At 39.5% G+C, this 14,224-nt stretch overlaps 1 protein-coding gene across 1 annotated transcript in view; it reads left to right on the forward strand.

Moving 5' to 3' along the window:
- Positions 1-14,224, forward strand: part of LOC110312287 (contactin-associated protein like 5-3) — a 579,184-nt gene that overhangs the window by 233,216 nt on the left and 331,744 nt on the right. Inside the window, exon 5 of the mRNA XM_029470910.1 lies at positions 9,176-9,379. Coding sequence (XP_029326770.1) covers positions 9,176-9,379 — 204 coding nt within the window. The remainder of the gene's footprint in view (positions 1-9,175; positions 9,380-14,224) is intronic.

A 14,224-nucleotide genomic window follows, 5' to 3' on the forward strand; every position in this document is an offset into this window, starting at 1 on the left:
TTTTTTCCTCATTCCTCTTCCCATTTCTCTTCATATGTTCCTGGCCAGCTTTTCCTCTCTCTGTGTGACTCTGTCTCTCTTTCTCTCTGTCTCTGTCTGTCTGTCTGTCTGTCTGTCTGTCTCTCTTTCACTCTCTGCCTTTCTCTATCTCTCCTCCTTCAACTCCCCTCCCCATGTCCTAAATAAACTCTATTCCATACTATATTCATCGTATGGTTGATAACTTTGTGGAAAGGGATGCCATAGCATGGGCCTGCAGAGGCACCTGAGGCACCCTCTTCCACCTCATCATACCACACCTTTACCAAACATATTCTGGTTCTTTCTTTCTTTTTACAAAACAACAGTTTCACTATTTTTTTTTTTGTGTAGGTTCCAGAGTTTCAGAGCCTTTTGCTTGTGAAGCAAATATTCTTTTTATTTATTTATTTTACATTTTTATTAGCTTCATTTACATTTCAAATGCTATCCTCAAAGCCACTCCCCTACCCCAGCTCTGCTCTCCAGTCCACCCACTCCTGCTTTCTGGCCCTGACATTCCCCTGTACTGGGGCATATGATCTTCACAAGACCATATTCTTATTCCCTAAGTCATCCTAGCCCTTCACCTTGCTTTCTAAATGGGAATGGGAAAGCTGATCTCAGGTCCTCATACTTTCAGAGCAAACACTGTTCGTAACCCACTGTCTTGCAAAGCCCATGCCAATATTTCCATAAAGACAAAATAAAATAAAACCCAAAACAAACAACACCACCAACAAAACCATACCTACCATTGAAAAAGGGAAAACTAGCAGCTTTCTCCTCCAATCTCAAGATTCCTGTTTAAATACCAAGTGATTGGCCCTCCTGATGCATCTGGATGTTTTGTTTAAGAAGACCACTGAGAATGGAGTAAATCAGAGACATACCTAAAAGCTGTATGAAGCCATTTTCACCAGGGAGGCTTTCCTACTCCCAGCCTTTGCCACAGTCATCCCTTTCCTTCTGCTGACTTGTGAAAATTCTTCTTGAAATGTTACTCCCCCCTCATGAAACCTGTGTTCATGCCCAAACAAGTGTTCACTTCTCATGACTACCCACATTGTTCTTCTCATTTAGTCTTGTCTCCTAGTTGGCTCCAACATGTCCTACTCCTACTTCCTCTTGCATCTTATTGTTTTATATCCACAAGGCCCTATTGGAATAATGAATTATAGAAGAGCATCAATATTTCTTTCTTTATTACTACTGTAATACTGTGTTGTCATGGTGACTTATTTATGTCCACAATGCTGTGTGTAATTCCTCAGAAGACTTGACACATTATTTGCATCATAGTTGCCTCAGAGAGATAAGGGAACAGAATGAACTCAGAATATTCCCAAGATGGAACTGAAGAGATGGTTTAGTTGGTAATGTGCTTGCATTGCAAGTGTGGAAACTCATGTTGTGTACCTAGAACCCACATTGGGGGAAACCTGGGCTGTAATAAGGTAGCTGTGATGGCACTGGTTGTGGGGGACAGAGAAATGAAAGTCCTGGTACATGCTAGTCTTCTGGCAGAGTAGATGGCTTCTACAAAGGAAAAATCTGAGTTGCACTCTAGCAGGTAGATACTCTTGTGTGCACTGACTCATAATTATACACACAAGCACACACATGCACACACACACACACACACACACACACACACACACACACACAGTGAAAATGAGAGTGAATAATCCAAATGCATACAGTGAATCCAGGGAAGAACTAAAGAATCTACTGTTTAAGCTATCTAACATAATTTTCCTCTGATCTTTGTAATTTGTTATCAGTCAAATTACACTATAAACTTTAAGTATATTCACAATTCTGTGCACAAAAGTATGCAGAAACCCCTCATTAAAGGAGGGTATTTTATTCTTCTTAGAGAGATGAGTCAGAGAGTTCAATCCCTAGATGATATAAACCAGGGATTGTGGTACACAAACATGTGGAATCCATGTACTCGGGAGGTACAAGCAAGTGGATCAGAAGATCAAGGATGTCCTCAGTTACAGAGCAAGTTTAAGGCTATCCTGATCTAATGAAGACTTATTTTACAGAGGGAAAAAAATAAGAAAGATGGAAGTAAAAATGGGAAGGAGGGAGTAAAGCAAGGAAGGGGAAGGGAGGCAGGGAAGGGGGAGAGATAGAGGATGAATGGAAAGATATGTGGGTAGATGAGTGGAAGAATGGATGGCTGAATGGATGGATAGATGGATGAACATGGATGGATGGATGGATTAATATCTGGCTATAAGAGGACAACACACAAGTGCATGGGTAGGGATTTTTATCTGGAGTTTTGGATTTACTTTGGTTTAACTTTTCCTTTTAAGTTGTGGTTGTTTTCCAATTTCTTTCACTTGTTTATCAAACAGAGAAATTATGGAAATTTTGTTAGAAGAGCTATCTTTATGCTTTGACAGTTTACTCTGGAAACTTCATTTATGCTGATAGTTCATCTGAGATAGGCAGAGTTGCTGATAAAGCCTGGGTATGTCGCAGAATCATTGGGGGGTGGGGTGTTGATACAAATTCAAGATGACTGGTGAAATTTTTAAGGTTTGTAGATTACAAGCCAAAGTCCTCAGGTCTTCAGTGCAATTATATGATCTGAATATAGTATTTGTTTTCATATAAGGTACCATGAAAAGAGCTTCAAAATTTGCATTGAAAATTGTTTTTACTCTGAATAGCTAAAGAGTCCAAGTGTGAACAGTTGTAGCGGGGTGGGTCAGTATTTTCTCCTGTCAGTGCTGACCTTCAGCTTTCTGATTTTGAGATGCAAAACTCTTCTTTCCCCAGGCCCACGCTTGATTTGTGCTTCAGCACTCTTGGGAATTCAAGGTTGGACTATTTTAGTCCAAAAAGTTCTTTTTTAAAGCTGGTTTGTTGACAAACTTCCAAAACCCATCAAACATGTCAGAATTTGCCTGAAGAATTCTGTCTTTCTCAGAAAAATAAGCTTGACAGCTTGCTCAGCAATTATGGGGCCAGTAGAAACTCAGGCTTATTGGCATTATGGAGCTTCTCAGTAAGCCAGGTGGCTGGGCAGGACTTACCTTGACCCAGAAGGTCAGGCAGAGAAGATGCACCACCTACCTTTACTGGTGGGCCCTCAGGACCATAATTAGCCTATTCATCATAGTCTGGAAAAATTTGCATCATTAATGAAACAAACCACAGATTGCATTGAATAGAGTTTACAATAATGAGAAAAATCAATTTTGAGAAAGAGAGAAACAAAATTCACTCAAGTAACTACTTAGCAGCTGTCAGGGCACTGACATTGTGGGTGAAATAAGGAACTCTCAGGAGTATGCACCAGTTAGCCTGGTGCGCATAACAGAAAAAAAGCAAAGGTACCTAAATGGTCCTTGGAACTTCACAAACATCAAAGTATCCTAGGGTACTCATTAACATAACATGTGTGGGTCCATGAGAAATGTTGACGTTCACTTCATAAAATCAATAGAACTCAGTGTATGGAAAGTGGAACCAATTATTATACTACTTTGCAGCACTTATTGTTTGCACCGAATGACAGGCACATTGACCAAGATCAGAAAGCAGTTTAAAGAAACAGAAGCGGAGGCCGTCCCTCCCTTTCCTTTCTCTTTTTGTCATTGGCTGGGTAATCAGGAGTGTACCATCTTACACATGATCTAGGTCATTTTTCCCCCTCTGTCACCTATGTTCATTTTTTTTAAACAATACTGTATAAGAGTTCCTCTCTGTGTTTTATATCCTGCTTATGTTAGAGATTATAAGGATGTATATTTCTAAGCAACCTTGGCTGCTAGTAACTTTTTACTTTAAACTTCCACTTTGGATAGCCAGGGTAGCCATGATAATAGAGTTTGGGTGGGGGTTGCTAGCTTAGGGGCTCCCAGTATTTTCTGTACATCTGTATCTGGACCTAAGATGACTCAAGTTATTTTATTTTGAAAATGAGCCAAACAGATTTTATTTCTTACACATGCTAGGGTTTCTGTAAAAATAAGATTTTAGATCCTGTACTTCTGACCTGCATTCTTGCCATAGAATACCGCTGTTTTGAGGATGGGGCTAGACATAGGTGACCTGTAAATATCCAAGATTTGACTCTGTGTGTTCTGTCTTCCTGACATCTCTTAACTGGCAATGTCCTTGGATTTCAGAAATACTTCCCCAGGTCTGATATACTTCTGACACTCTACCTCATCTGGGAGAGAATAGGGAACTTCTCTGCTCTGCCCAGAACAGAGAGCTGGTTTGCTTCTGCTGGATGGAGAGTTCTGTCTGTACTCTTCTTCTTAGAGTTTAGAACCCAAAAGATTTTTCAAGTTTGTCACTACTCATCTATGTTGTACATCCAAAATACAAGAACATGTACAGAAAAGGATTAATAGAATCAAGCCATAGAGATGGGAAGATTGCTCACACACACACACACACACACACACACACACACACACACACACACTCACAATGCATATACACATCATCCAAGAAACAAAACAAAAAGAAAAATATACTATAAAACAAGACTATATGATGGCACTGAGATCATATAAATCAGCTGGAAGACAGAGCCCTAGTAGGAAGCCAGTACAAATCAGGAGAGTAGAACTGAGAGAAGGTATCAAGACTGACATATGGATGACTGGATCAGCACCACACCTCCAGGATCAAATGTTACAATGATCATGTGGAGTATACAAACTCAGGAGAAAACAGTTCTTTATGAAGAACAGACAAAGAGTTCCAGTCCTCATGGCCAATTGTCATCAAGCCTCTGACTTTCCAACATCTTGGGCATCTCCTACTCTACAAAGTGCTTCCTTCATATGTCTCTACATCTAGCACTCCCCCATTCATAGTCCAAGTCTTTGTTCCAGGGCATGAGAAGATGGAAATCACCATAGGTCCCCTTCATACTCCAGTCCATGACTATAGCAAAGGTACCACCAACCCACCCTAAAAGTTTTCCAAGTACTGTTTTTGCTCACGCTCTCTAATTATAAGCTGCTCACCTTGGACATTGTGTGCAAGAAGAAATGTAGAATACTAGGAGTCAGGTAAATCTATATATGCATATACCTCATAAATTTGTTAAGATCTTGACTTCTTGACTTTGACTGTCTGGCTTCCATACTAAGAGAACATAGGCACAATATGCTAAATGAAATAAGGATCATATATAATGCCAAATACTATCATGCGCTATCATGCATGGAGTTTGGCCAGGCTGTTCTCAAGAACATCAAGGGTCAAAAATGGTGATTTACCCTTAAGAAATGTTTTGGATCCTTAATGATCAGAGAAATGCAAATCAAAATGATCCTGAGATTCCAGGTTACATCAGTCAGAATGGCTGAGATCAAAACCTCAGGTGACAACACATGTTGGAGAGGATGAGAAAGAGAAACACTCCTCCATTGCTGGTTGGATTGCAAACTGGTACAACAACTCTGGAAATCAATCTGGAGGTTCCTCAGAAAATTGGAAATAGATCTACCTGAAGACCCAGCAATACCACTCTTGGAAATATATCCAAAGGATAACCCACCATGCCACAGGGGCACGTGTTTCATTATGTTCATAGCAGTCTTATTTGTGATGGTCAGAAGCTGGAAACAACCTAGATGTCCCACAACAGAGACAGAAAAATAGATACAAAAAATGTGGTTCATTTACACAATAGAATACTACTCATCTATTAAGAACGAGGACACCTTGAGTTTTGCAGGCAAATGGACGGAACTAGAAAATATCATCCTGAGTGAGGTAACTCAGACCCAAAAGGAGATGTATGGTATGTACTTACTAATAAGTGGATATTAGACAAAAACAAATAAACAAACAGATAAAAAACATACAGAATACCCAAGATACTGTCCACAGAACTCAAAAAGCTCAACAAACTGAAGTGCCCAAGTGAGGGCACCTCAGTCCTAATTGGGAGAGAAAAGAAAGCAACCACAAGTGGGGAGGAAGGGAGGGGTCTGGGAGGGAAAGTAGACAGGGTTTGGGGTAGTAGATGGGGAGAAGTGAATGTGGTATTGGGTGAGGGAAAAGAACTGAAACCCTGAGGGCCAGCAGAAAGAATGTAAACAGGCAATCTCAGGAAATAGGAGGTTGAGGGACTTCCAGAATGCATCAGAGACCTGAGAGGGCAGAGACTCCCAGGACTGAAAGGGAGGGACCTTAAATGAAATGTCTGACAGTAGGGAGAAGGAACCTATAGAGCCCACCTCCAGCAGGAAGACAGGGCATCAAGTGAGGGATGAGGTTTCCATCCCACAATCACATCTCTGACCCATAGTTGTTCCTGTCTGAAAGAATTACAGGGATGGAAATAGAGAGGAACCTAAGGAAAAGAAGGTCCAATGACAGGCCAAAAGTGGAATCCAGCTCAAGGGGAGATCCCAAGGCCTGACACTATTACTATTATGAAGTTCTCACAAAAAAAGATCTATCATAGCTGCCTTCTGAAAGACCCAACAAGAAGCTGAAAGTGTCAGATGCAGATAATTGCACCCAACCAATGAACATAAGCTTCTGACCCCTTTCATTGAATTAGGGAAGGCTGAAAGAAGCTGAGGAGAAGGCGATCCTGCAGGAGGACCAGCAGTCTCGATGAATCTGAACCTCTGAGATCTCTCGAACACTGGACCTCCAAACAGCATACACCAGCTGATATGAGGCCCCCAACACATATACAGTAGAAGACTTCCTGGCCTGTGTTCATTCAAGATAGTAGAGACGCCAGGGAGTTTAGAGGTCAGGTGGGGTGGGGGTGGGGCATCCACCTGGAGAAGGGGTGGGGTGCAGAGGAGGTGGGGAGCAGTTGGAGGATGGATGAGGGGGCAGGCAATGGAATATGGAGTGCAAAAAATAAATTAAAAATAAAATTAAAAAAAAAAAAAGAATGGGGATTTTCCCAGCTCTCTTTACTCAGACTGGAGGGAGCTCCTTGAGACTGAGCCACCAACCAGGAGCATACATGGGCCAGTCTAAGGCCCCTGGCACAAAAATAGCAGAGGTCTTCATGGTCAGGAAGTGGGAACAGATAAGCTTAATCAATGAGCTAATTGAGGCCTCAGGGAATGGGGAGACTTGGTGGGGGGAACCCTCTCAAGTCAAGGGGGATGAGGAATGGGATGAGCAACTGTGGGAGAGAGACTGAGGGGGCAATGACTAGAATGTAAGTAAAGAAAATAATAAACAAAAGAAGAAAAAGGAAAAGAATTGGGATTTAAAGGCTGGAGGGGGTTTAAGGGGATAGATAACAAAGCATACAACTAAGTTGAAGTTGGATTAAATGAAGCTCTGGTGTTCTATAGATGATGTAGGTGTAAGGAAAAAAAAATCAGAATTATAATTTGTAATTCTCATGTTAACTTTACCTGGGAAGATGTGAAAACATTTCTAATCACCTGCAACAGAAGACAGAACAAACTAAGGATACCACCAAAGCCTAATTTGACAAACATTATCTTTACTTACACAGCATTGGTAAAGGCTTAGTTAAAAGAGCATCAGTGATAGTACAATCGCTGCTCCACGGCACAGTCCCACCCGATTGTGAATGACAACTTCATGGAAGTTTCAAGAGTCTCCCATCCCTAACCTTCCACTCCCTGTGTGCTGGAATCTCACAAGGAAACTTCCAGCTGTGGAAAAAGGAATAATGAATTGACTTCCAGTGAGGGTCCTGTGACACTATCCCCACTTCCTGTTACTAGGCAGGGCCATTAGGTCCAGTCATATTATCCTAACTCTAGTTACCTCTATATTGCATGGGTCAATTCTTTGCCATGGCTATGAGGTTAAGCTAACCTCTATTGTAACATCGTAATGGGTGGCTATGTTATATACTGGGAAAACAGGCCATACCTCTCAACAAAATAGCATATGGTTCAGTAACTATATATACTTATTTTGAGTTGACATTAGACAATATATGTACATATTGGGAGATTCCATGTTAGCATATACAGTTGTATAATTTTTATGTCTTAACTAAAAGTCTATCTCAAATAAGACTATATGTTCTAACCATAAAATAGTAACTGAATGTTTTGCATAAAACTCTAAAACAGTACATTACCAGCCCCCAAAAAAGGCATAAGTGCATATATACCACATTAACCCTCTATTCAAATTATCAGTCTCCATACACTGGTTGTTTATTCCCACTATACAGCGAAGAATCTTCAGAATTCTAAGAACAGGGTTCTGGAAGACACTGAATTACTCATCCAGAATTGCCACAATAAAGACTATGTCTTTTTCAACTCCAGCCTGGAGCTTAGGATGAAGAGATCAGATTGTTTTAAATGTCAAAATCAAATTAGCAAAGGTGATTACATCATTAACAATGATTACAAATCAGGCACTGGCCCCAGAAAAGCCTGATGCAGGTGCCTGTGGCACTTCCATCCTGTCTCCAGGGGAATTGTTAGAACAGGGACCTGAAACTTTATGCCAGATTACATAGCCTTAATAAGACCAGAGCTACCTGAATTTCTTGCAGGTGCAGAGAGTTTAAGAAGTAGTCTGCCTTCCCATCCTGAAAAGATATAAAGAATCAGATATTCCATTTGACAAAGAATGGGTCAAAGACTCCTCAGAGGCCTTTCTTCACAGGAATTAGAAAAGCCTCTCTGAAGGCTTCTCTGGCCTGTCTCAGTATCCCTTGCATATAGCCACATATTTCTCTCACTCTCCCTATCTCCCACTTATTGTTACAGTTATGAATTTCCTCTCCAGGTTTTAAAGCAAGCTTCTCCTTAGCTATAAGGCCCAATCATATATAGATCTTTATGTATTGCATTATATTTGCCTCATTCCCTTCCATCTGAAAGCCCAATCACAGCTTCAAGGCTTCCTTAATACACCTCATTGGAGGGAGTTATGTGATGGTGCCCTTCTAAGACTTCTCTTGTTCAACAATCACCAATGGGAGTTTCTTCTCCAGGTGGTGTGTCTGCACTGCCTACAAATTTATGATCCACAGATTCTACGTAAGTTGGTTCTATTCCATGTGCCTCCTTGTAAGAGAGATCTTCCAGATTTCAGGAATATTCCTGGGAACTATGCAGCATCAAAGACGAAGCAAGAATAGCTGCCATAGGAAACACAATGATGTTTCTTTCTCTCTTCTCTCTGCTCTCAGGATCAGATGTAGCTGACTTTGATGGCTGGAGCTCACTTCTCTACAGGTTCAACCAGAAGACAATGAGCACCCTCAAAGACGTGATCTCCCTTAAGTTCAAGAGCATGCAAAGGGATGGGGTTCTGTTCCACGGGGAAGGACAACGTGGAGACCACATCACCCTAGAGCTCCAGAATGGCAGGCTAGCCCTATACCTGAACCTGGGTAAGATCAGACCTATGCTTATATGTGCATATAACTGTTGAGGCCAGAGGTGAACCTAGGGTGTCTTTTAAAAACACTTACCTCCGTGGCAGTCTCTCACTGAACTTGTAGTTTACTGATTTGGCCAGACTGACTGACAAACATCAAAGATCTTCCTGTCCCCATTTCCCCTCTCTACTCTTCTATTCCCCCATGCTGGGATTGTAAGCATGAGTTGCTGCAGATGGCTTTTTACCTAAGGTCTAGGGATTGAAGTCAAATCCTCAAACTTGTGCTGCTTTGTCAAACATGCATTGGATATCACCTCTGGAGTGTGTGTGTGTGTGTGTGTTGTGTGAACATCAAATGGAGTCACTGAAGCACTATCTAAGTAATCTATTTTCTTTGTCTTCATTGGAGACAATATCAATGTCTTCATTGGAGCAATGATTATTTTTAAATATTTCATCTTAATGAGGTTAGAACAGCACTTGATATTTTGGGGGGACCAGCGGTATCATTCTGTGATACTAGGCAATATAAGAAGCACAACCTTTCAATATCTTTAGAACTATATACTTAAAATTAACTTTTTCATAACTCAAGGTTTAAAATAACTTAATTTTTTAAAGTTATAAGTCCCGCTATAATGAGCATCTCAGAAGAGCCATCTAAGCACAAAACAAAACAAAACAAAAACAAAAACAAACCAACTAAACAAACAAACCCCTAAGTGTCAGGAAGAAAACATTTAATTGTTTCCTTCTTCTTAATGGGAGGTAATAAGTGCAAATGGCAAAAGTAAGTCTGGAGTCTTTCCTATATTACAGTGGCCTGAGCCTGGAAGGATGAGTCTGGGATCTGAATAGCAGTTGGCTTGGTAAAGAGTATCTTCCTGCCTCTCCAGTGTGCTGTGTCTTCCCTCTCTGGGTGGGATACTTCCTGGGTTGCTTCAATGTCAGTGTGTCTACATGTACTCTACCCAACTTCTCACTGAAGCACAAAAGAGAAGGGGATCTCTTATGCCTTCTCATGGAAGAGAGGAAGGAATGCAGGCCATAGGAGCTAGGTATTTTCTTTAGTGCACAGAGGAAAACCAAATGAGCTCTCCTCTAGAAAAAAGAGAACAGAAAAGATGTATATTAGAGTAAAAGGAAAGTGTTTTTAAATCTTAAAATTCATGACATCCATTGATTTATTTGAATGTGGTTGTGGTGTGTTGTGGCACAAGTGTAAAGGTCAGAAGACAGCTTGCATAGTTGGATCTTATGTTTTCCCATGTGGTTCCCTAGAGCCATCTCAGGTCATCAGGCTCAGTAGCACATACTTTAACATGATTAGCCATCTGTCTAGGACCAAAAGAGGCTACTTTGTCTGCTACTACATCCCTCTTCCCCTACTAAAAGTTATTAGTATAAAGGAGAGGAAACACATTGTTATTAGTATTTATAGATTACTATCTAATAGGAAAGGAGAAGTATAGTCCAATACAGGGTACAATCTCAATTTCACAGAGGATATCAGAACAAGTTATATTTTGGAAGAAAACATGAGAATTTCCATTGTGCAGCCTTGCTCCCCAAAGCGAACAATGTAGGTTTTATTCTGTTCCTTTTTAAGTAGAAGCTCCAAGTGTCTTCTTGGCATTCATGGTAAATATAAGAGAAAGAAGTAGGAAGAACCTACAGATTTCCAAGTTTAATTCATATAATTGATACCTGACACATAAGATGAATATAAATGTGAGGGCTGAGGAGATGGCTCTAATGCTAACTTTCTTGTAATACAAGCATAAGGACATGAATTCAATTCCCAGTAACCACAGAAAAGCCAGATGTGGTACATGCTTGCAATTACATTACTGGAGAGGCAAAGACACAAAGATCACTCAGTTAGACTGGCCATCCTGCCTAGTTTATTTGGCCAGTTCTAAACCAGTGGGAGACCTTCCTTCAAACAAACAAACAAACAAACAAGCAAACCAAAATTCAAAGCACCAACAATATGGAAGATCAACACTGGAAATTGACCTGCACATGCATGCACACACATACACACATGCATGCACACATGTGCACATGCACACAGAAGCACATAATACAAGTAAAGAAGGTAGGTAAATTACAGACATACATGGTACAATGCTGTTCAAGTGGCAGTTGATAATATCTAGTTATATGTGCTGTGTACTTTGGGAAGAGTTGTTTCTGTGGAGAAATTTCACTAGGCAGTTGCCTTGTCCTATTAACCAAGAATCGAACACAGGCATTTATTATTATTTTAGAATTAGTAATTGGGCATGAGATTTTACTCTTCAATCCATGGGGATAGAGTGTCCCCCCTCCCAGTATTCCATGGTGATCTGACTCTGTAGAATCACAAGGGTAAGAACCACACAGGCAGATGGGGGATCAAAGTGTGTAAGAATTGTGTGGCTGGGGAAATGTTGTTAAGTACTGAACAAGAAAGATGTCAGAAAAGCATGCAGGATACTCAACTTTACAACAGTTCAATGTCTTTAATCTAATCTGGAATGTTGTGTGATCCCAGCACATGCAGATGAAGAACAGTAAAATCCTGTCAAAGAACACTAACAGATCTAAGTGTCCTTTGGGGCACTGATGCAGCATTCAGAGGTAAAAGCTTTGAGTTGTGTGACAACTTATGAAGACAATGATGAGAGTCCAGTGACCATACATTTTATAGCTCCTTTAAATTTTATGCATTTTATTAAGTAAACTAACATGTATTACAGAATAATTATAAAGTCCACTGAAAGGCATTTATTTCTAATTTTCTAAGTTTCAAGAGTCGACATTTAGGCACCTAAGTAAATATTCATATGTATGCTTCACGTATGCCACATAAAACTAAAGAGCTTTAAACTAGAATTTTGTTTTCTGCATTTATTTAGTCAAACCTCCTTTCACTAGCTTTAATGTAAAATATGTGACTTTTAGTAAAAAAAAGAAAAAAAAAACTAAAAAAGGAAATGGATATAATTTATTTATAGCCTCTTTTTGAGTGAATTAGGAAATAAACATGTGGGTTGGTGAGATTGCTCAATAGATGACGGTGCCTGTTGGCAAGGCTCACAACCTGAATTCAAACCCTAGAACATAGAAGATGAAAGGAGAGAGCCAATTCCCACAACTGTTCCTTTGGCTAGGTCAAGTACACTACTGCATGTTCATACTCACACTGCCTGACACAAATAAATAAATAAATAAATAAATAAATAAATAAATAAATAAATAAATAAATAATTGAACTTGTGAATATGGACATAACCCAGTGGTAGATTATATTAAGAACTGGACCATCATGTTCAAGACATTGAATTCATCCTTAAAGTTCTTACAGAAGCATATGAAACTCCTTATAATTAAAGTGGCATTCAGTAACTCACATAGTAAAAACATAATTTTGTAGTGCTCTTTCTGGCTATTACAATAGTTATTATAACTCTAAAATATAGAGGAAAAGAAACATCTTTTGATATTGTGGTAGATTTTTGTGCTTTATGAGTACAAAGTGTTTATTGGTGCTTTTGAATAGCTACGTTTAGTGTGCATTTGCACATTTCTGTTATACTTGTATACATCCTATAAGTTAGATATATTATTTATTAGCTACCCCTTTTAGTTTTATAGTTTTCATTCATACATATTTGAAAATGTTATGAGAACTTGAAATGTGCCACTTCAAGAACTCTTCTATCCTATTGTTGATTTACATGTGTTTGATCTCTCCTCAAACTCCTAAACATTATCTTCAATTTTTAAGTCATTAGTCTTTTTCAGTCACTATTAAAAAGTGAAATAATAAATAATAATTTATTTCCTTATAATAAATTTCCAGAAAGCAGATGAGTAGGTTAAAAGGCCAAGACATAAAGATCCCTATCTAATGTCCTGATTTTGACTTTGTCAGTGACCATGTTTTCTTAACCTGTTCATCTGAAATATTGCACTAATGAAGATCAGCCAGCATAACCTGAATACCTTCCAACAAATGCAAGAACTAGGCTTACAAGATCTAATTACAGAGTGAATTAGTGGAGAAACCTGCTGGGAAAATTTCCTCTGATTTCAAAGCCAGGCTAGGCTGTTAGAAGAGAAATTATGGCGATCCTTTTTTCATTTTCTGTTTTTTTTTTTTATATATGTAATAGTGATAGACATGTGTGAGTGCAGGGTGCTTCCTTGCACGTATGTGGCACATATCAAGAGTGAGTCTCTCTCACAAATGCAGAGCTCAGTGAAATGGCGGCATCTTGTGTGGCAGTTTGCACTGGAAACCTCAGTCTCTACTGACCAGGGCTGGAATTCCAGTGGGCCACCACACCTACCAGGCATTTACAAGGGTTTCTAGAGATCTGAATTCTGGTCATTAAGCTTGCACATCAAGAACTTGGACTGCACAGCCATCTCCCCAGCCTTTATATAATGAATTTTCAAGAAAAAAAATCAGTATTAAAGTAAATGAAACAGAGAACGCAACGTACAAAAAGACCAAGGTCAGAAAGATTCCCTCAAACTCTGTAATACAAAAAGTAAACTAAATCCCAATTGTTAGAAAAACAAATGGGTAAAATTCAGAGAATATAGCTCACAAAAATAAAATAAAAATGAAGAGAATTTTCAACATTACCCATACTTAGAGAAATACACAGTAGGTGATTCAGAGGGTTACATGTTTATTACATAAGTGTAAGAATATAAACTTGGATCACTAATACCTGCATAAATCGAGAATTTGTATACCACAGCTTTCTTACTGTGGGAGAGAAGGAGAGAAAGAGAGAGAGAGAGAGAGAGAGAGAGAGAGAGAGAGAGAGAGAGAGAGAAATAGAGAGAAATAGAG

Source organism: Mus caroli, chromosome 17 (assembly GCF_900094665.2).
Source record: "Mus caroli chromosome 17, CAROLI_EIJ_v1.1, whole genome shotgun sequence".
Classification (NCBI taxonomy): Eukaryota; Metazoa; Chordata; class Mammalia; order Rodentia; family Muridae; genus Mus; species Mus caroli.